Source organism: Cibotium barometz, chromosome 5 (genome assembly GCF_041138505.1).
Source record: "Cibotium barometz isolate CiBa-2024 chromosome 5, ASM4113850v1, whole genome shotgun sequence".
NCBI lineage: Eukaryota > Viridiplantae > Streptophyta > Polypodiopsida > Cyatheales > Cibotiaceae > Cibotium > Cibotium barometz.
Genome location: NC_141050.1, coordinates 57,446,520 through 57,469,392, shown reverse-complemented (window position 1 = coordinate 57,469,392; position 22,873 = coordinate 57,446,520). Strand labels below are relative to the sequence as shown.

At 41.5% G+C, this 22,873-nt stretch overlaps 1 protein-coding gene across 2 annotated transcripts in view; it reads right to left on the bottom strand.

Moving 5' to 3' along the window:
• Positions 1-21,147: 21,147 nt before the first annotated feature.
• LOC147638683 (uracil phosphoribosyltransferase-like) overlaps positions 21,148-22,873 on the bottom strand; it is a 32,442-nt gene continuing 30,716 nt past the window's right edge. Inside the window, exons 10-12 of one of the 2 annotated variants that reach the window (XM_086798642.1) lie at positions 21,586-21,641; positions 21,452-21,499; positions 21,148-21,333 (exon numbers count right to left, since the gene is read on the bottom strand). In XM_086798642.1, coding sequence (XP_086654768.1) covers positions 21,282-21,333; positions 21,452-21,499; positions 21,586-21,641 — 156 coding nt within the window. In that variant the 3' untranslated portion in view covers positions 21,148-21,281. Of the gene's footprint in view, positions 21,334-21,451; positions 21,500-21,585; positions 21,642-22,663; positions 22,832-22,873 lie in introns of those variants that run through there. The other variant, XM_086798643.1, reaches the window with a different exon arrangement.

The window sequence follows — 22,873 nt, the reverse complement described above, 5'->3', positions numbered from 1 at the left end:
TGTTTTGGTAACCTTCAAGGGGAGTCTTTGACAGACCCCTTGATCCATTTACCTAGTGGTCACATGCTAGGGACTTGGCCTCATGTATCCTAGGGAGATTTAAGCAGCACGGGACCTACTAGGTCCCTTAGAGATTCGCTTATTTAGATAGCTCCCCCTAGTGGCTCAAGAGAGAGGCCTGACTAGGATCCATGGTATAGACTGACTCAGCCTCAACATCGACTCTACCATTCCTCCGAAATGGCTGACCCTGATCCCTAGCCTATTCCCCTGCAGTGGTGGTTAGGAGTGTTTACTAGGCACGATATTCTCCTAGCAGTTCATGGCACATATGAGAGCTCCGTATTGCTCACTTTTTTTTATTAAACCTCATTTATAGATTAGAGAGATTGGATTCCATGCATATGAGTGGCACATTGACCCACCACCACCAACCAAGGTGGCTAGGGAGAGACTTTAGCATTTATGGATTTGGGAGAGCCAGCCCATCATGCGCCTCTAGTGGGACTCGAGGGAGTGGACTTGGAGTGATCCTACAGACAGAGAGGAGACTTTGGGTACCCCTTTCTTTATATACACCACGTACGGCTTGCTTGGCCATATGATCCAGATGCCTGATGAGGACACTCTGGCAGTGGTATAGTAGCAGGACATTGGTAGTCTTAGGGCCTATTTTCAACCTTAGAAGATCACTCTCTTTTTTTGGTTGATGGCACATTAGATTTTGGCAGGTTGGCACGTGGTTGGCCATTGGCGGTAGACCAACAACATGTCCCTAGGAGTCTCAGCCAACATTGTCTTTGGGATCGCCTAAAGGCTCAGCAGTTTTGAGAGTGGATTATCCGCATCTTCACTATGGATAGGGCCTCTTCTTGTACAATTACATGGGGCATTGTCACTTGGGCCATTGAGACCGAGGTTGTCATGGCTTATGTGGAGGAAGGTGGGGGGCTAGCCCTTCAGGTCTTTCATGTTTGCATCTCGATAATAGTGCCAATCCTAGCCCCATCTATTACTGGTCATTGGACTCCTGGTTCAAGCCAGAGATGCAAGATTTATAGCATATTTGTAGCAGCATTACCACATGGCACATTTTGAGATTTGTAGCAGCATTATCGCATGGCACATTTTGAGATTTGTAGCAGCATTGTTGCATGTCACATTTCAAGAGCTCATTTTGTAACGAAGCCATTGAAAGAACCCACACTCCACCTCTAGAGTCCATTAGGAGCATCTAACTTGACAATATTCATACCCTTCACAAACAGTGGGGGAAGAGAGGCTCTGGAAACTTGGTTTGTTTCTCCCAAATAGTGGTGGTGAGCCCACTTGGCACTACAGACACCTATGTGGTTATCCCCTCCCCCACCCTTGTGTGAGATAGCCTTCTCCTCATAGAGTGGCTAGCCAAAGGAGAAGTGAATTTTTTTCCCCTTTTTGTTCTTTGAGCCTTGCTTCATACATGGAGGCAAGTTTGTATCTAGCCTTTTGAGGCTATTTTTTTTGTTAACTAATAGAAGGATCTTGTTTTTGGAAAAAAAATATTTCCCTACAACAATAATTTTCTTATGATCGCTCCTTCTTCTCTCTTCTTACTTGCTTGCATGCTATTGAATCTTTATACATGCTAGATACTTTTGATTATAGGTTTTCTTCTTACCTTACCTTCCCCTTCATTCTCGGCCCTACCGTGAAAGAGAACCATCGCAAAGAAGGATCCCTTGTTTCCTTCATCAAGGCATAGAGAGCTCTCCCTTTACCCATATGACAAGGAGCATTTCGGTGTGACAATGGAGTGAGGATGAAATAGACACAGGCTAACACACCCATAGTGTGAAGTTGCATTTGTGGCTTAATGGTGGGCAAGACCCAAAGTGAAGTTGCATTTGTGGCTTGAAGGCAAGACCTAATGATACATGCTACGGCAAAAGGCTAAGGTAAGCTCTTGACTTGAATAATATTGTTTGGTCTCCTTAATACTAATAATGAGCTATGTCACAGTTCTTGTAGCATTGGCAATGAGCACAAATTTTTTGCTATCTAGGCCTTAGTGATTAACATGTCATACTTATATGCGGAGAGGCAAGGGATGGTGGAGAGGCAAGGGATGTCATGATTCTTATAGCATTGGCAATGAGCACAAAATTTTTGCTATCTAGGCCTTAGTGATTAACACTTCATACTTATATGCGGAGAGGCAAGGGCCAGCGGCCTCGATCAGAGATGACGGAGCTGCTACCATGGAGTCTTCCTAGGGGTTGAAGACTAGAATACGGGCCAAAACTAAGACCCAGAGAGAGAGCGGAAGCAGGAGGAGACGACTCGTATTTTGGTGGTAGCTAATACTACCTTATCTTTCTTTTCTTCCATTTATATATAATGGGCTAAATACCCATATACATGGGCCTTTACCCCCAACAACCTCCCACTTAAAGGCCAATGTGGCTCTAAGCGAGAGTGGTACATGCGAGAATAGTGCTCACCTAATGCCCATCATCTCTCTGAGACATGCGAATCTCTCAGATGCTAAACCCTTTGTCAGAAGGTCTGCAGGATTATCATCCGTATGCACCTTGACAAGCTCAAGCCGCTTGTCCTCAAGTACCTCTCTAATAAAATGATACTTGACCTCTATGTGCTTGGTCTTTGCATGAAAGACCGGATTTCGTGCCAACTGTATAGCACTCATACTATCACTATGCAACACAGGAGTATCAACTATAACTCCCAAATCTCCCACTAGCCGACTAAGCCAAATGGCTTGCTTGCATGCTTCTGTGGCTACAATATACTCAGCCTCTGTGGTAGAAAGTGAAACACAATTCTATGCACGTGACATCCATGACACTGCACCGCCAGCAAAGGTAAACACATAGCGAGAAGTAGACCTCCTCGTGTCAGGGTGACCTGCATAATCTGCATCTGTGTAGCCCAATACACATGCATCTCGTCTACCAAAGCATATGCACATCTCTTGCGTACCTCGCAAGTAATGCATCAAACCCTTCACTGCCTCCCAATGCTTCTTGCCTGGATTTGCCATGTACCTACTAACAACTCCCACTACAAATGCAATGTCAGGCCTCGTAGCTATCATAGCATACATCAAACTGCCAACTGCTGATGCATAAGGAACCTTAGCCATCTCGGTCTTCTCACCATCTGACTTCGGACAATCTTTCTGGGGCTAAGTTTCACATATGGAGGAAGAGGAGTGCTCAATGCCTTCCCCCCTGCCATATTGAAATGCTTAAGCACTTTGCCGACATACTCTTTCTGGGATAACCATAAGAGTCCTTGCTAACTGTCACGCGTAATGCGCATGCCCAAAATGTGTCCTGCATCTCCCAAGTCCTTCATGTCAAATGCCTCATGCCCTTGGCCTGAATACCATCTAGCTCATAGCTATTCCTGCTAGCAAGTAGCATATCATCCACATATAGAATGAGTATAACCAAGCTGCCATCTGCGGCCTTCTTGGTGTGTAAAGACAGTGATCTGACTCACTCCGCCTAAAATGCTGAGATCTCATGAATGCATCAAATTTGTGATACCATTCCTTGGGTGCCTGCTTAAGACCATATAGGCTCTTCTTAAGCTTGCATACTAGCTTCTCTCTGCCTTTTTGCACAAAGCCCTCAGGCTGTTACATGTAGATGTCCTCATGCAAGTCACCATGAAGAAACGCAGTCTTGACATCCATCTACTTTAACTCCATGTCATCTTTAGCTACCAAGCCAAGCACACATCTAAGTGTAGTCATCTTCACGACTAGCGAGAAGATCTCATCAAAGTCCACACCCTTTTTCTGCTTGAATCCCTTGGCAACTAACCGCGCCTTATACTTAGACACTGCATCACCTGTGACTTTCATCTTGAACACCCACTTGCATGGGAGCGCATGCTTCTCTCTAGGCAAAGAAACAAGATCCCACGTATCATTCTTTCTGAGTGAATCCATCTCTGACTACATAGCAATCTCCCACTTGCGCTTGTCATCACGAAGCATAGCCTCTTTGTAGCATGACGGTTCTCCACAGTCAGTCAACATAACATAGTCTGCGCTTGGCACAAATCTATCTGGCGGTCTAGAGATTCTGATTGACCGTCTCAAAGGCATGTCAAGTTGTTTTCCATCATGCATATCAGCCATATCCTGCTCATCACGTCCACCAATTGATGAACTATCATCTGCCCTTTGTTGTGAACCACTGGGAGTACCTGGCTGTACCATTTGGTGCATGAACAACTTGCCTTCTACCATCATGTGCCAGCGGATTAACATCCTGAAAGGTGACTCTGCGCATTTCCACATGTTTGATGGGTGTCTTATGCATCTTCTTCTCATTGAAGACCACATCATGGCTGCGTATGATCTTCTTGCCTTCTGGATCCTAGAGACGATATCCCATCTCTCCACTTTCACCATAACCCAGAAAGATACATTTTTTAGATTTCGGATCTAGCTTCTTCCGAAGCTCTTTTGGCACATGTGCAAATGCCTCACACCCAAATATGCGCAAGTGATTGTAAGAGGGCTTCTTGCCACTCCATGCCTGTTGAGGAACGCCATGATCCAAATTCTTATTCGGTGATCTGTTAATCACATGCACTGCAGTCTTCAATGCCTCAGCCCAAAATCCACCTGACAAGCTAGCATGAGAAAGCATACACTGCATCTTCTCCTGAATAGTCCGGTTCATTCTCTCTGCAACTCCATTCTAAGCTGGAGTACAAGGAGTGGTAAGTTTCCTCTTTATGCCACGTGTGTCATAGAAATGTCGAAACTCATCAAAGACATAGTCTCCACCATTATCAATCCGCAAGCATTTAAGCTTTCCATCTGACTGATTTTCAACCAAAGCCAACCATTTTTGAAACACATTGAATGCATCACTCTTACGAGCCATAGGATAAGCCCAAACTTTCCTGGTTGCATTGTCAATGAATGTCAATGAATGTGACAAAATATTCAGCCCCTCCTAATGATCGAGTAAGCATAGGACCACATACATTTGAATGAACCAAATCCAACTTGTCAAGCTCTTTCTTAGCCTGCCGCTTGTGGGCTGATTTAGACTGCTTGTTGCCATACACACAATGTTCACAAAATTCAAAATTAGAAAAGCTCAAACTTGCTGGCTCATATGGCCCAACTGGCAATGCCACAAAGAAGTGCTTGGCTGCTCAGTTGTAGCAATAACATTATCAGAAACACCTGATACATGCAAGGGATACAGTGTCCCACATTTGGCACCTCTCGCCAAAACCATAGAGCCCTTTTGAATCTTCCAACTCTGAGATCCAAAAATAGTATGATAACCACTATCATCCAACTGACCAGCCGATATAAGACTCTTAGTTAGTTTGGGTACATGACGTACATTCTTCAGAGTAAATGACGAACCATTTGCAAATGAGAACTTAATGTCCCCTGCTCCCACTATGTCACATGCATAGTTGTTTCCAAGATGAACACATCCATGCATTCCACTATCATAGGCGCTGAACCAATCCCTATGGGGAGTGACATGAAATGAAGCACCTGAATCTAGGATCCAATCCTGAGAATATCCATCATCGGATGTAGTAAGCGCTTCTGCAGGTAGGCATGATATGAAAAGTATCTCAGTGTCACTACTATCAGTGGTGGTGGTGACTGCATTGATTTCCTCAATCTTTGCTTTCCCTTTCCTGTCATCATCTTTTGGTCTATCGTCATTCTTCTTTGCATCCTTTTTCTTCTCTTTTTGCTCTCTTTTCCATGCATAACAGTCACGCTTGATGTGCCCCTTCTTGCCACAATGATGGCACTCAATATCCTTGCGAGACTGCATGACTTACTGCGTGACCTGCCTCTTTCTGTAGACTTCCCCCTGAACGACTGTCTACCACGGTCAACATTGAGAGCTGCATCTTGCTTGCCATGATCTACAGACTTCTTTCTGATCTCTTCTACAAGCAAGCTACCCACAACATCATCAAAGTTCAGTACTCCAGGTGTGCAGAGTTACTGATAGCAGTGCGGAAAGTATCCCATGATGATGGCAATGAACATAAGAGAAATATCGCCTTCATCTTCGCATCAAAATTCAGCTTCTGTGCTTGAAGCTGACTGAAGATAATATTGAATTTGTTCAAGTGTGATGCAATGGATCCACCCTCTTTCATATGTAGCTCAAATAATCGTTTCATGAGATAGACTTTGTTGGAGGCAGTCTCTTTCTCATATGTGGCACATAGCTTCATCCACAGCTCATGCGTAGTCTTCTCATTTACCACTGTAAAGTACACTGACTCAGCAAGATGAAGTCTGACAATAGGCTTTGCTAAGGCATCCAGCTCATTCCAATCCTCTGCATCCATATCTGCAGGCTTAGCAGTTATCCCCTTCAAGGGCTTCAACTACTTCTTCTGAATGAGCACATCCTGAATCTGCTCTTTCCAAAGCCAGAAGTTCGTACCATCGAACTTCTTGATGTTGTACAATTCGCGCTTTGAATGCGATGAAGGCATGATGTACAACGCCAATGGCAAAGATCACAGATTTTGAAAAATCTGGGCAGAGTTTCCCCTGCAAAACCTCAGTATCCACCTCAAACTGTATGCCAAAATCACTATCCAAGTGTCACAAACAGATGCATAAACCAATGCGTACTGTCACATCAAGCAGGCATGTGTGTTGACATCCACTGGCATGTAACCAACTGCCAAAACTGATGTACCTGCACCTGCAAGAAAAGTATGCAAACCGCTCACTAGAATGAGAGAGCCGAAAAGAGAGTATTGATGTAGGCAGCCGGAAGCTGATTTGCTAACCAAAAACACTCTATCCCACACTTAAACCAGTGCCAAAACCTTCAACAACAAGTGCATAATCCTTGCATACAATTTCATTGACCCATCATGGCATATGACATCCAAAATGTAGCTAAAACATTGTGCAGGCTGCAGCTTTTTGCTGTCTTGCAGACCTTATAACTTGTGATGCATAATCTAGATGAACCGACTGTCAAAAGCAAACTTGTAGCCTGTTTAATGGTCGCAAATTGTCCAGTTCAGACCTAGACTGAATTCTTTACAGTCGCAAAGATATTCAGGTCAGAAGCAGGCCTTGCAGGCTGCAAATTGCAACTTTTGCCTGTATTGCAAATCTGATAACTTTAGACAAAAAAATCCAGATCAGAAAACTTTCAAAAGCAAAGTTTTAGTCCTTGAAATGATCTACAACTTCTTTGTTCAACTCAGATTCTGAATCCTCACAGTTTGAGAGATATTCTCTCCTGAAAATGACTGTTTGCACTCAGAAACAAAAAAAAACAGCAGCAGCAATTTCTCTCCCATGCGCACAAGCGTCATTGAAGCATCCTGGCACCTGGCATACACGTGTGCACAGACCTATGCACACACATCCACAACTACTCTTAATTGCGCCAACACATGTTCGCGTCACACCTCACGCTCATGTAAGCTCTGCATACACACGCTCCTCACACTGCTGTCCCACAGTTTTGGCAGCTCTTCTACAATTCGCAGTGTCCTTCGCTTTTTTCTCTACACACTGTCTTCAGCGCTGCACTTGATTCGCAGTGCACACTCTCTCTTTCTAGCTCATGTGTCCGGCTGTGCTGTCCAATGCTAAGATGATGCACGATTTCTTCTTTCTGCTGCACGATGTGCTCGAACGATCTCCAGCTCAGCCGACTGCTCACCACTGCACTTCAATGTAGTTTTTCTTCACTTTGGATAAGGTCGGATGGAGCCGTTCCCGTGCCTTACATGCCGAGTGTGTCGAACAAAGCTCCAAGCTCACGCTCTGTGCAGATCTTGCATATCGGCACCCACAACAGCAAATCCGCTTTCGAAGCTCTGCTCCACGCACACGTGCGTTGCGCACACGCCGCACTCCAAGCTCTGATACCAATTGAGACCAAGAGAGAGAGCAGAAGTAGGAGGAGACGACTCGTATTTTGGTGGTAGCTAATACTACCTTATCTTTCGTTTCTTCCATTTATATATAATGGGCTAAATACCCATATACAGGGGCCTTTATCCCCAACAAAAACTTTCCTGGAAGGAAGTGTTACCCGAGAACTATAAACCTACCTTGAGAAGCAATAAAGAGGAGAGGCAAGAATGGGAAATGAGGAGCAGGAAGGAGAAAAAACAAAAAGAATGAGAAAAGACTAGGAAGAGGCGGTGAAAAAAATAGGGGGGCTAGATGGGGAGGACCAAGGGCAAGAGGTGGGTGGAGATGAGGAGGAGCAGGGGTGCTGGATGGGGAGGACCAAGGGAAGGAGAGGAGAGGAGAAAAGGCTATCTGGGGGGATAGGAGCCAAGGGCATAGGGTGGAGGTGGTGAGCAAGGGGAAGAGATGGTGGTGGTAGGCAGGGGGAGGATAGGGTAATGGTAGGGAGGGCATAGGGGGCGAGGGCGATGGCATGCAGGGGGAGGAGGGGGCGATGGTGGAGGGCGATGGCGAGCAAGGGGGGGGGAGATGGTGATGATGTGGGTAGGGTGCAAGTCAGGGGGCCTCGTACCTCACGCTCACAAATTAAGCCTTGATACTTACACATGTTGTAAGGGAGTGATTATGTATTACTTATTGTAAAAATGACTTATATACAAGTGACAAGTTTCACACTAGGCTAGCCAAACTTAAAAATGGTTCAGCCTCTATTACTAGTCTTAAGCAACTATGTACACTAAGTTTGTAGACTTTCCCTATCTGACATTAAGCATATGGTAAGGCTACTTTATATGTTCTGGCATAGTCTTACAAAAGTTAAATGCCCGTTCATATAGGTAAGATGGGAAAGCATCTTAAAATGGTCTGGCCTCTATTACTAGTCCAGCAACTATGTACACTACATTTGTAGACTTTCCCTATCTAACATTAAGCATATGGTAAGGCTACTTTATATGTTCCAACATATTCTTATAAAAGTTCAGTGCCCATTTGTATGGGTAAGATGGGAAAGCATCTTATGATACTTTGCCACCATGACCAGAGGCCATTTCATTTCCATGGTCTTTAACTATGATATTAAACTTGGACTGTATAAGAAAACTTGGACCACTCGAGTTTAATATCACACTGGAGTTTACTTTGTTGAGACCAGATGCTATTTCATTCCCAATCCTCAAACTATGAAAGTAAACTTGGACCACCCAAGTTTATCTTTACAATCCGAGTTTACTTGTACACTGATGGTGTCATAGAAAAACATTTGGGCAACCTAAGAGCTCACTATTGTGCACAAGGCTAACACAAATCTAGATTCAGAGCTTTATAGACTCTATGCTAGTTTTGAAATCTTGTATACGCTTGGTTATTTCACTTTGTTATGTGGATGTCCACCTTTTCATGGTAGAATTTATATAACTTAGGTTTCATTTTCACAAATACAAATGATGTTTCATTACAAATTTTGGTGTGTAAGCTATTTTGATGCCATAAAATTGCCAAATTGTTTGTGCCTCATACTCTTGTTAATGTAAATTCACTAATACATGGTGTTAGTGTTTTGATGTTTATGCATTTTGCAACCTTTTTTTGGTGGATTTAAGTTTTTTTATCTTGATGCTATGCAAGATATATCTATCTAGTGAAGTGAAAGTGTTGTATAAATGAGGGCTATTTTGTTATCTTGATGCTATGCAAGATACATATATCTAGTGAAGTGAAGAGTGTTGAATTAATGATTTTTCGTTACAAATTTTGATGTGAGGGCTATTTTGACACCCTCAAATTGCCAAATCTTTTGGCTCTCATAGCTTGTTAATGTAAATTCACTATAGATGGTGTTAGTGTTCTGATGTTTGTATTTTTACATTTCTTTTTTAATTTTTGTGATTGGTGTTTTTGTTATCTTGATGTTGTGTATGATATATATCTAGTGAAGTGAGGAGTGTTTTATGAACAATGCTTTGTCACAAATTTTGGGGTGTGGACTATTTTGATGCCCTAAAATTGACATATTGTTTAGTTTTCTCATACCTTCTTAATGTAGATTTACTAATAGATGGTGTTGGTGTTATGATATTTATATATTTTGTAATCTTTTCTTCTTTTTATGGTTTTAATTTTGGTCAATGAACATCTTCCAAGCTAAGCTCTCTCAGTTAAGATAGCTTGAAAAGCTACAATCTTTTAGGTATGAGTGTTGCCTTAGTACAGACCCCCTCACGCTGCAAGTCATTAAGATGGCTAATAACTTATGCCGATGATTAAAAACAATGAAAATTTGAGAATCATCTAAACCAAAGATGATACATGATCTCATGTCTAGGTTAGACCACCTTATCACTCCATCTAAATCCCGGGCAAAGATTAGGCCACCTTATCACACATAAGGAAAACTCGGCACACACAAAGACACACACCCACAATTGATCCAAATAGAGAGGAAGAAGCCCTGATACCTACTATTCAAAACACACAAAAGATAAAGTAATGATTTACTTACCTAGCAAAATGATGAACCCACTGCATAAAGACAACCAGAATAGAAAAAATAAAGTTACATTTACATCTAAACCCATACACCACATGCATGCAAAGAGAGACGACTGACAAAAAAGGCGACACCAAAATTACTACATATTTTTATTAATTGATACCACATAGGAAACTCTAGATTATATGCTCTTAAAGAGCCTCATGCAGGCAGCGCCTTCAACCTGAGATTTAGCCTCTAGTATCACTAAGATGATGGCTAACTAAGTGCTAGGGAGAGCACTCATAAAACAGTATGGGCCAAGAGTGATGGAGTGAATAGATTCTTCAGAAATAGAGAAATGCTACCCTTCACCCTATGTCTCGAGTTTACTTTTGGTTTGAGTTTACTTTATCGTACTACTCCATTCTTGCCAACCCTTTCACATTATCTAAAATTAGTCCATACCCCTACGAAAATCTTAAAAGTCCTGACATACTAACATATTGTATATTTCAGAGAAGATTTTCTTGTCGCCAAATCTCGACACTTTTATGTTGGACCGTTACTCCATTGTGCTCTTTAACTTTAAAAGTAAACTCGGACCATACAAATAAACTAGGGCCACTCAAGTTTATTTTGTCAACCAAAGGCTATTTCATTTCCAATTCGCAAACTGTTAAAGTAAACTTGGACCACCCGAGTTTACTTTCACAATCCAAATTTACTTTGCCATGACCAGAGGCCATTTCATTTCCATGGTCTTTAATTGTGATACTAAACCTTGACTGTATAAGTAAACTCGGTGAAACCACTAAGATCATGGGGGAGACACACCGTCCAACCAAATACCAATCGGTTCATCACTTCAATCAAATTACCATAATCGAAAAATTAATAAATATTCATAAAAGCATAACATAGCATAAAAACACAAGAGAGAATCATTGGGTGCAATCTATCCCCCCTCAAGAAGTGTCGGCTTCCTTCCACTTCTTGAGTATTTATGCTTTATTAATCAAAAACAACCCATAAGCAAAAAATAGATGCATGCTTATGCATGGGCTTACCCTTTACAAAAATAGGGATTGCTTTTATAACACAAGCTTAGGTAAAGTGTTCCTATCTAAACACTAAAGGATAATTACAAAATGAATCCCAAGGACTAATTCACGTGCAAATAAATAAATCCACGCCCAATATAACAAAAGTGGGCAACTCAATAGATCCACGCCCGAATACATCAAAATGGGACGGCCAAATACAAAATCTCATAGTAGATGCTATGGTAAAAATATCAAAATGAGAACCATCCTAGTAATAGCTCGCACCATATCGCCACCATCACGTCAATCTCACCAACCTACAAGGTTGTCCATTCTTTAAACACACTACGAGTTAGCAACACATGCTACAAGTCCACAATAGCACATAAGTAATAAATCCACACTTAGTTCCAGCTATCCCTAATTTTATATGTCCTACACATGGAATATTTGAAATCACCCAAGTGCCATGCTTTGAACATAGTGGTGATTAGGTGTCTCCAACTAACCACAGAAGGATGGATGGACAAACCGTTACATCTCTCTTGCCCGAGATAGCAATTGTCCTCAGTTGCATCATATCAACTGGCCCGTGTTTGAAAGTAAGATTGGATGATGTCAGGATAGGCGCGAAAAAATTGCTTAGACATCCATTTAGCATTTTCGCGCGAGGATGATTTTTGAAGGTCAAAAGGCATCTATTATATACATTACATGTGCGAGTAGTAGTGGTCTCATGGTCAATAATAACATGAGATTGAAGTTCTTCTACTTGATCAACAAGACTAAGTACTTCCTCATATATAGGATGTGTAAGAATTTGTCTCTTCTAAGGCCTCAAAAGACTAATATGAAAAGAATTATGAATTTGTCTCTTCTAAGGCCTCAAAAGACTAATATGAAAAGAATTATAAATTCTCAAATGAGAAGGAAGTGAGAGCCTATATGCTAGGTCATTAATCTTATGAGTAATTTTAAAAGGACCATAAAAACGAGGAGCTAACTTAACAACAAGGTTAGTCTCAACACTTTTAAGACATCTCTTTTCAATATACGAAGCAAAACATATTGACCTTCTTGAAAAACCATGTGCTTCTTTTTCTTATTAACTTGTTTAGTGTATTTCTCTTGTGTGCATTAGAAATAGCTTTACGAACATGATCATGAATGGAATTGAAATCAATGGTGTATTGATCTACAGCTTCAATAGTGTGTGACAAAGAGTGATAGAAGTAGGTAAAACTTTTTCATACACAATTACAAAAGGTGCCTTTCTAGTGGATGAATGCGATGTGTTGTTATATGCAAATTGCAAAACATGAATATACTTATCCCATTGTTTAGATTGAGATAAAACATATGCAGGAAGTAAATCTAATATTGTGCTATTTGTCACTTCTATTTGACCATTAGATTCTGGATGAAATGCAGTGAAAAAATCCAATTTAGTGCCTAGATTATCAAACAATGTAGCCCAAAAATCACTGCAAAACTTAGAATCTTTATAAAAAATAATCACTTGTGGTAAACCATGATGTGTGAAGATATGTTTAACAAACAAATGTGCAGTAAGAGTCTTTACAAGGAAGAAATTATGCTTGTTTGCTAAACCTATCAACAATGGTACAAATCATATCATTATAGTTCATAGTCAATGAAAAACCAATGATAAAATCCATAGAAATCTGTTAGGAATAGTAAGTGGCATGAGTAAACCAAGTTTCTTACCCTTATAACTTTTTACTTTTTGGCAAACATCACATTCAGACACAAATTTAGTTACATCATTTTTCATTTTAGGCCAATAAAAATCATTAGAGATAGTCTAAAATGTAGATGAAACACCTCGATGCCCTGCATAAGGTAACTGATGTAATTCCTCTAAAATAGAATGTCTAAAAGGTCGAGTAATACATAATCTTTTTTAAAAGAAAGAAAAGATATCCATCATCATAAGAATACTCAGCAAAAGGTGTCCAATGATTTTCTCTCAATCTAGACCAAATATCACTAAAGCCAAGGTCTTGGTCATGTCTTACGCATAGAGTCAAAAGATGTATCCTCAATCACAGAAATATTTTGAATGGAAGGTCTTCTACTCAAAGCATCAACAACTACATTTTCTATACCAGGTTGATATTGAATAATAGGCTGAAAACTTTGAATAAAAGCTGTATATTTAATATGTCTATCTGAAATAAGTGGTTGAGAAAGCAAATGTTTGATACTCTGTTGATCAATCTTTATAAGAAATTCTGAGCCCATCAAATAATGTTTCCAAATTTTCATTTGTTGCCATATATATAGGCAGTGATGTGTGTGAACACACTTAGGACCGCCGGGGCACTTTTTCCCTCTTTAGGAGGTTTTTTCCCCCGGCTTGTATATACGCCCATCACTCTAGGGCTAACTTATCTTTTGTACATTGACACAATCTAATACACTGTGTGTTGTGTGCATTCTTGCTTCTTCTTCTCCAAGCTTTGTGTGCTTTCCTGCAACCCTAATTCCAACAATTGGTATCAGAGCAGGCATCGGCTCCCAGGGCTACGCCGCCAGCACCCTCCGACTCACGTTCTCTGATTGAGGTGAGCTTTCACGAGCGCTTGCAGGTCCCTATACTTTGCAAATAATCCTGTAGGGCTTTGCATTCTCAGAAATGGCATCTGAGGTCGTTTCAGGCTTCGTTTTTGCATTTCAAGTTCTGCACAAGTGTTTTCGTCATTTTCTGCAAAAATTTTGACAGTGCAGTTTTCTGCAAAACAGGCATACATACTCTATTGTGGACCGTGCTACATAGCACGAGTTGTTTTCTGTTCAGTCTTTGCTTCATTACAGGTAGCTTTTGCATCAGTTTCAGTCAGTGGCCATGGCTGATAACAGCAATGATGTATTTCGCATGTTATCTGCTGATGACAAATTGGATGGAGACAGCAACTACCCACTTTGGGCATACATGATGCAGCATGTTTTGGTTGCAAAAGGAGTGTGGAACATTGTGCAGGGTACGGATGTACGTCCAGGTTCTGTGGATGTAGGATCTATTGAGGATGTTGCAAGTTCTAGCAGCTCTACTGTTGCTGCTGTTTTACCCACTGCTGAGCAAGCTCATTGGGATGGTAAAGATGCGCAGGCTCATACCTTGATTGCACTTTCTGTCAAACGTAACATCACCCCACATATTCGTTCAGCTAAAACAGCAAAATAGGTTTGGGATATTCTAGCTGGTTTGTATGCAGGTCGTAACGAGGCAAAAATCGCTTACCTGCGTAAAGAGCTAGAATTGAAGATTATGCAAGAAGATGATGACATGAATGTTTTTCTTACTGAGATTATAGATCTCAAAGAACAGTTGATTTCTGCAGGTGAGATTATTCCTGATCATTCTCTTGTGCAGACTGTTCTCTTGATGCTTTACCTGAGACATATCAGACTTTTGCTTCCACGTGGAGACCTCTTAATGAGGACAGACCTGATGCTGTCAAGTATGATACTTTAGTCAACAAGCTCTTGCAAGAAGCGCAGTCCAGGCAAAACAGGGCCAGGCATCGTGCAGTTGATCAAGCATTTATTGCTGCCCAGCAGGCAGAGAAGAAGTGGTAAGGCAGCCCCTTCCACTGTTTCTTCTCTTATTAGTAGGTCTGCAACTTCTTCTCCTTCCACAGGTAGCAACAATAAGTCTGAGAAGGCTCTTGATAAAGGCAAGAAAAAGACCAGGTGCAACTATTGTAAGGCAAATGATCATGTCATTAAGAATTGTCCTAAGCTAAAGGCTAAAGAGGCAAAGAAGAAAGAGTCAAATGCAGCCACAATAGCGGATGCTTCTACAAATGCAGATTCTGCAAATGTTGTGCAGGATACAGAATGGGCGTTTAGCGGCGTGTATTGCCAGTATGACCCATCTGTACATGATGCATGTTTGGCAGTTTCTGTTGACTCTCATGTATGGTATTTTGACAGTGGTGCTACAAAGCACATTACCTCGCATCATGATATGTTCACTTCTCTTGAGGCTGTCCCTAATGGGAATACTGTCACATGTGCCAATAATGGTTCTTACCCAGTGAAGGGCATGGGTAAAATTATGCTTACTGCTGCAAATGGCAGCGCTTTCACACTTTCAGCTGCTTTGTATGTGCCAGGGATAAAGAAGAATCTATTGTCTGTCTCTGCGCTTGCTAGTCTTGGACTTGTAGTCAAATTTATGGATGACAGATGTACTGTTCATGATTTAACTTCTGGTGATACGATTATTGTATCTAGCACCTTGTTTCGTGGGCTGTATAGGCTCAATTCTTATGACAAGTGTGTGGAAGATTCAGCAAATGCAGTTTCTGATGAAAAGGCAGTTTCAGATGCAAAACTATGGCATGCTCGTTTTGGTCATCTGAACTTTGCTAGTTTGCTGCGTTTGCAGAAATTTGATATGGTTGCTTCATTGCCCCCTCTTGAGGCACCATTGAAACATGTTTGTGAAGACTGTATTTTGGGCAAAATGCAGCGTTCTGCGTTTCCAAAGGATGGTTCTGTGCGGGCCACTCGCAAATTGTAGCTTGTACATAGTGATGTATGTGGGCCTATGCAAACTCCGTCATTTGGTAAACACTTGTACTTTGTGACTTTCATTGATGATTACTCAAGGCATGCATGGGTATATCCACTGAAGGCAAAGTCCGAAGTGTTTTTGTGCTTCAAACAGTTTATGCTTATGGTTGAAAATGTATCCAATTGTACTGTGGACACCCTCCGTTCTGATCGAGGGGGGGAGTACATGTCTAAAGAGTTTGATGCATTTCTGGCTAGTCATGGGATAAAACACCAATGTACAATGCCGTATACCCCTCAGCAAAATGGTGTTGCTGAGAGGAAGAACAGGTCACTTATGGAGATGGCACGATGTATGGTCAAGAGCCAAGCTTTGCCACATGCGTTTTGGCTTGAGGCTGTCATGTGTGCTGCATATGTACTCAACAGGTGTCCCACTAAGGCCTTGCAGTCTATTACTCCATATGAAGCTTGGCATGGCAAGAAAGCCTTCTATTGGTCACTTGCGTGTCTTTGGTTGCTTGGCCTATGCTTTAGTGCCTGTGCAACAACGTAGAAAATTGGATGATAAGGCTGTCAAATGCATTTTTGTTGGTTACAGTGCTGAAAGCAAGGGTTACAGATTGTATCATCCGCAGTCACAAAGCATATCTTGATTAGTCAAGATGTTGTTTTTGTGGAAGATGCTGTGCAGTCCTTGTTATCATGTACCAAAGAGACAGGTGTGAGCTCACGGGATGTATTTGATACGTTGTTGCCTCTCTTTACAGGTGGGAATTCAAATGTAAGTCCTAATAAGGCAAATATTCAGCCTATGCAGATTTCAAACGACATCATAGATCAGCCTATTTCTGATGCAGATTTACAGGATGTAATTCATGAGGATAGGGCTGAAAATGAGCAGGCTAGAGGTATGCCTAAATGGTTGGTGCAAACCTTGCATGATAGTAAGATTGATGCACCTATGACTAGTCGTACTCGTTCAAGTTTTCAGCATGCCTCTTATACATCAGATTGTTATGCTTTGGCTATGTCTGGTATGTGTGAAGAGGAAGAACCTCTTTCATTTGATGAGGCACAAAATTCAGAAAATTGGTTGGCTGCAATGCAAAGTGAATATGATGCTATAATGAAGAATGGTACATGGTCTTTGTGTGATTTGCCTATTGGTAAAAAGGCCATTGGATGTAAGTGGGTTTTTAAATTGAAACGAAAGCCAGATGGCAGTGTTGATCGCTATAAGGCTATACTTGTTACAAAGGGTTATGCTCAAGAAAAGGGCATTGATTTTGATGAGACCTTTGCTCCCACTTGTCGTATACCATTCGTAGCATTTGTGCATTGGCAGCTCATAATGGTTGGAATGTACATCAGTTGGACATAAAGACTGCGTTCTTGAATGGAGATTTGCATGAGGAGGTGTATGTATCGCAGCCTCGTGGTTTTGTTCAAAGAGGGCAGGAAAACAAAGTGTGCAGGTTGAAAAAGGCTCTACATGGCTTAAAGCAAGCTCCACGAGCTTGGTATGAAAAGATACATGCATATTTGACTGCACATGGGTTTCAGAATAGTCCAACAGAAAGCACTTTGTATGTTAAACGTGTGGATGATGTACATCTAATCATTGCTCTCTATGTCGATGACATGCTGCTCACAGGACCAAATGATAGTCATATTGCTGATTTTAAGGCTGATTTAAATGCCTCTTTTGAGATGTCAGATTTGGGACATTTGCATCATTATTTGGGGATACAATTTAAGGAGTGTGATGGAGATATTGCTTTGTGTCAGACAAAGTATATTGAGACATTGTTGCGGAGATTTGGCCTTGAAGACTGTAAGCCTATTGCTACTCCAATGGAGACAGGTTTGAAGTTGAGTCTTCATGATGCTAGAGATCACTTTGATGTCACACTCTATCAGACAGCTGTTGGTTGCCTCATTTATGTATGCATTATGAGGCCAAACATTCAGTTTGCAGTCTCAAAGGTGAGCAGGTTTATGCATAGCCCAAGGTCTCAGCATTGGAAGGCACTTAAACACATCTTTCGCTACTTGAGTGGCACCATACATCTTGGGTTATTTTATCCCAAGGGGGATCATTGCCGCCAAATTTACATGCTTTTTCGAACTCAGATTGGGCTGGTTACTATGACACAAGAAGAGTGTCCACAAGTGGTTTTTGTTTCATGCTCGGTAGCTCATGCATATCTTGGTTGAGCAAGAAGCAACCTACTGTGGCCACTTCTAGTTGTAAAGTTGAATAGAGGGCAGCTTTCACAGCTACGGTTGAGTGTGTGGCTCAGACGGCTTATGGCTGACTTGGGTGTTGGACAGGAGTCTGCCACCTCTATCTTCACTGACAGTCAGAGCGCATTGGCAGTTGCGAGAAACCCAGTTTTTCATGCTCGCACAAAGCACATTGAGGTGCATTATTACTATGTCAGGGAGAGACTCTCAGCAGGAGAGATCAGCTTGGCCTATGTGCCAACACAGGACAACCTCGCCGATCTTTTCACAAAGGCGCTTCCTAGTGAGAAGTTCGAAGCTTTCCGCAAAGCTTTGGGCTTGCTCCCCTTTGTGGATTGATCTACTTCGGGCATGGCACTCCCCTATACATGAGTGCCAGCTCTCGTTCACACCATCACTCCCAGGGGGGATTTGTTGCCATATATATAGGCAGTGATGTGTGTGAACACACTTAGGACCGTCGGGAGACTTTTTCTCTCTTTAGGAGGTTTTTTCCCCGGCTTGTATATACGCCCATCACTCTAGGGCTAACTTATCTTTTGTACATTGATACAATCTAATACACTGTGTGTTGTGTGCATTCTTGCTTCTTCTTCTCCAAGCTTTGTGTACTTTCCTGCAACCCTAATTCCAACAATTTTCAATACATGGACTACAGCAGACAACTCCTTGTCATAGGTACTATACTTACTTTCAACAAGACGAAATTTCCTACTCTCAAAAGCAATAAGATAACCATCTTGCATTAATACAACACCAATGCCCTTACCACTAGCATCGATTACAACCACAAAGAAAGGACATGAAAAATCAAGTAATTGTAACACAAGTACATGAGTAAGTACATATTTTAATGCAAGAAAAGATTTCTCTTGAAGTTCGGTCCATTCATAAGGTTTGATTTTCTTGAGAAGTTCTGTGAGATAGTGCGCCTTATATACAAGATTACGTACAAATTTACAATAATAGCTACACAATCCTAGAAAAGATCGTAATTCATGAAAGTTCTTGGGACATGGCCATGTCGCAATAGTTTCTATTTTCTTGGAATCTACATGGATGCCTTTAGCAAAAACTATACGTCCTAAATACTCAATCTCACTCTGAAAGAAACTACTCTTTTCAAGATTATGTAAAGTTCATTTTCCTTGAGCAAATTAAATACAATTTCCAAGTGTTTTTCGTGCTCTTCTTCAAATTTATTAAAAACTAAGATATCATTGAAAAAAACAACCACAAAGTTTTGAAGTTCAAGAAAGATTCTATTCATCATACGACTAAGGTCGCAAGAGCATTTAGTAAGACTAAATGACATCACTATAAACTCAACGTGACCAATCTGAGTTCTAAAAGCAATTTTATAGATATCTTGCTCGGCCATTCTTACTTGATGATATCCAAATTTTACGTCAATTTTACTAAAGACGCTGGCTCCTCTTAATTTATCAAGTAGATCAACTCTAAGAATTAGAAACCTATTCTTGATAGTGTTCTTGTTGAGAGCCCTGTAGTCTACACACATACGATAAGTACCATTTTTCTTTTTTACAAGAACTCGTACTCCATATGATGAACTACTTGGTCTAAGAAAGTAATTTCTCGATTTGAGTGTGAATTTCTTTTTGCTGGTCGCTTGAATGAAGAACACCTGTCAAAACTACTACAAAATATCGAATCCTTGAAAAGCAAGCAATGCCTTTAACTTGAGATTTAGCCTCTAGTATCACTAAGATGATGGCTAATCAAGTGCCATTGATTCGTTTACCGAGAGAGAGAGAGAGAGAGAGAGAGAGAGAGAGAGAGCACTCATAAAATGGTAATAGCAATGGGCCAAGAGTGATGGAGTGAATAGATTTTGGAGAAATAGAAAAATGCTACCCTTAACTTTATGTGTCCGAGTTTACTTTTGATCTGAGTTTACTTTCTCGAACTAATCCGTTCTCACCAACCCTTTCACATTATCTAATATCAGTCCATGCCCCTATTGAAATCTTAACAGTCCCGACACACTGACATATTGTATATTTCAGAGAAGATTCACCCGTCACTAAATCTCATCACTTAGGGTTTAGGTTTTTAGGTTGGACTAGATTGATTGTGTGAAGGCTGCAACGGTTTGCCAATGCTAGTACTCGAAATCTTCGGTCCGAGTTTACAGTTGGTTTGAATTTACTTTCGCGACAACCGTGAGTTTACAACTGGTTTGAATTTACTTTTGCGACAACCACGACCATCGAACGGTCGAAAAACTTGATGTTGTGGCCACGCCAACTCGATCATTGATACCGTGACTCCAACACCGTGATAGATAGTCCCAAAGGCCGCCAAACGAGGGCAATCTTGGATATACAAAATAGTGGATGTCCTCTTGTACTTACCAACCTTGCCCCACACACCAAGAAGCCTTCTCACTCTCTTATGTAAAGCCTTACTTTGGAATTCCTTCAGGTCTACCCTCCGCAGATATCATCATCCATGTAATCTAATCTACTTGTACCTCTCGTATCCTTGCTAAGCCATGCTTTTCCTTCAAAATGCCTTGCCGTTTTAAACACACTATCTATTATCTACAACCTTTCGCAATACTTGATTGTTCAGCACCTCGAAAGCTTTGCTTCCTTTCTGTAAAAACCTTGAAGATGAGTGCCTTGAACTTGAAAAAGCATCTGGCCCTGACTTAGACTCTACTATGCTCTATTTTTCAAAGGAGGCATGCTAATCTCATTGTTGACGAGCAAAAAAAAAAAAAAAAACAAAGGCATCAAGTGAAGTATGATAATACCCCAAAAAAGAGATTCTACTCCTGCTGTTAAACAAACCATCACATGAAGTGCTAATTCTCCATTTAACCAAAAGGGGGCTGCCGCTTTTGCTGTCTGAATACAGTGCATGTTATATTTTCTCTTTTGTGTAAAGGAGGACATGCCACAAACATAGCATGTGCAATGAGTTTGCAGTATTGCTACCAAAAAAGAATGGAATTTTTTTATATTTACAAGAATTATGTCCCATAGCTACGATCCCCAGCATCACCAATACCAGGTACAATATCACTGCAAAAAGGGCACATGCTAGGAAGTCACATCTAAAGGGCAGCTAGTATCTATTGCCATAAATAAAGACAAAACCCCATCTCTTGCCATACAGAACACCTCTTAGTGCCATGCTTACCCTCTTTCAGTGACCACTTCATCCACAGTTCCAGCGTAGACCCTAAGCCTGCAACAATACACTCGTTAGGTACACTTTTTTCAAAGTGATACATGAGGGTCAGTTTCTCGATCTGCGAAAGAAAAGTACATTACCCAGGAAACTTCTTGCTAAGTTGATCAAGTGCTGGAGGAGCAGCAGCAGCAGAAACCTGTGGCATGACACAATTAGTACCTATCCAAAGCACCAAAAAATGTTCTTAGGTGAATGAACAAGCCCAAAAGAGACTTCCTGATCATTCTGATTAATTAGACCTAAGGAGTGCATATATTCTGTACTCTCTCTCTCTCTCTCTCTCTCTCTCTCTCTCTCTCTCTCTCACACACACACACACACAGAGACACACTCCTCACAATTATCTTTCTTATACAGAAAGGCGCCAGTGGAGATTGTGCAGAAGTACGTATACCTTGGAGTCACTTTTACGGGTCCCAAGTTTTGCATGACCACAGCTGCCCCTAACCGACTAGCGAGGGGGTATACCTCTCTAGCCTGTTTGGAGAAAGAGTGTTTTCCAGGAGCCCCGTACTAAGTGTTGGCTCTTGTACGAAGCTATGTATGGTGCAGCCTACTAGGGGCTGCCCCACTCGTTACAGATGCCCTCTTTCAGACCATCACTTACCTGTTGGGTATTTCGGAGTCTTACGTGTGTACCCTTAAGTGTCCACCTGTGTGTGTCCATGTGTATGTGTCCACCCTGTGTGTGTACACTTATTCATGCGTAAGTGTGTGTGAACACCCCTTATAAGTGGATAAGATAAGTGTTGCCATGTGTCATCTATGTGTTCATCTCTGTGATTGTGTTGAGTCAGAAGATAAGGCTTCCCTGGCTACAAAAAGGTCATTGTACTTGATTCACAACCATTAATCATAAGCTCATTGTGCCCAGCTTGTCTCTGTTTTCAGCATTGTTATCTCTCTATTTCTCTCTCTCTCTCTCTCTCTAACATCTCATCCATGGAGCCCTATCAGCCCCCATAGCAGCTCCTGTGAAACCCTGTTCTAACAATTGGTATCCGAGCCTTGCTGATTTTTAGGGTTTACAGATTTTAGGGTTTTGCCTACTCTCTTCTTGGCTGGCTGCACATCTCTTCACTGCAGGCCATTACCTTAGCCGGCTGAGGCTCCTGTCGCCATCGTTTTTTTTTTCTTGTCCGCCACCTCTCCATTCTACCGGACGTTCATCGCGATTTTCTCATCGCCGCCTGCTTCAAAGCCTTGAGCCTTACATAAGGCTTATTATAGCCTTACCAAAAGGCTTACTAAAGCCTATTCATAAGGCCTCGCCATTCAGCCGCACACGCTAGCCCGACTTCATCATCACCATCTTTCGAGTTCAACCTGCACATCAAGAATCAGCCAGTCAGTACCTGCAGAAATCAG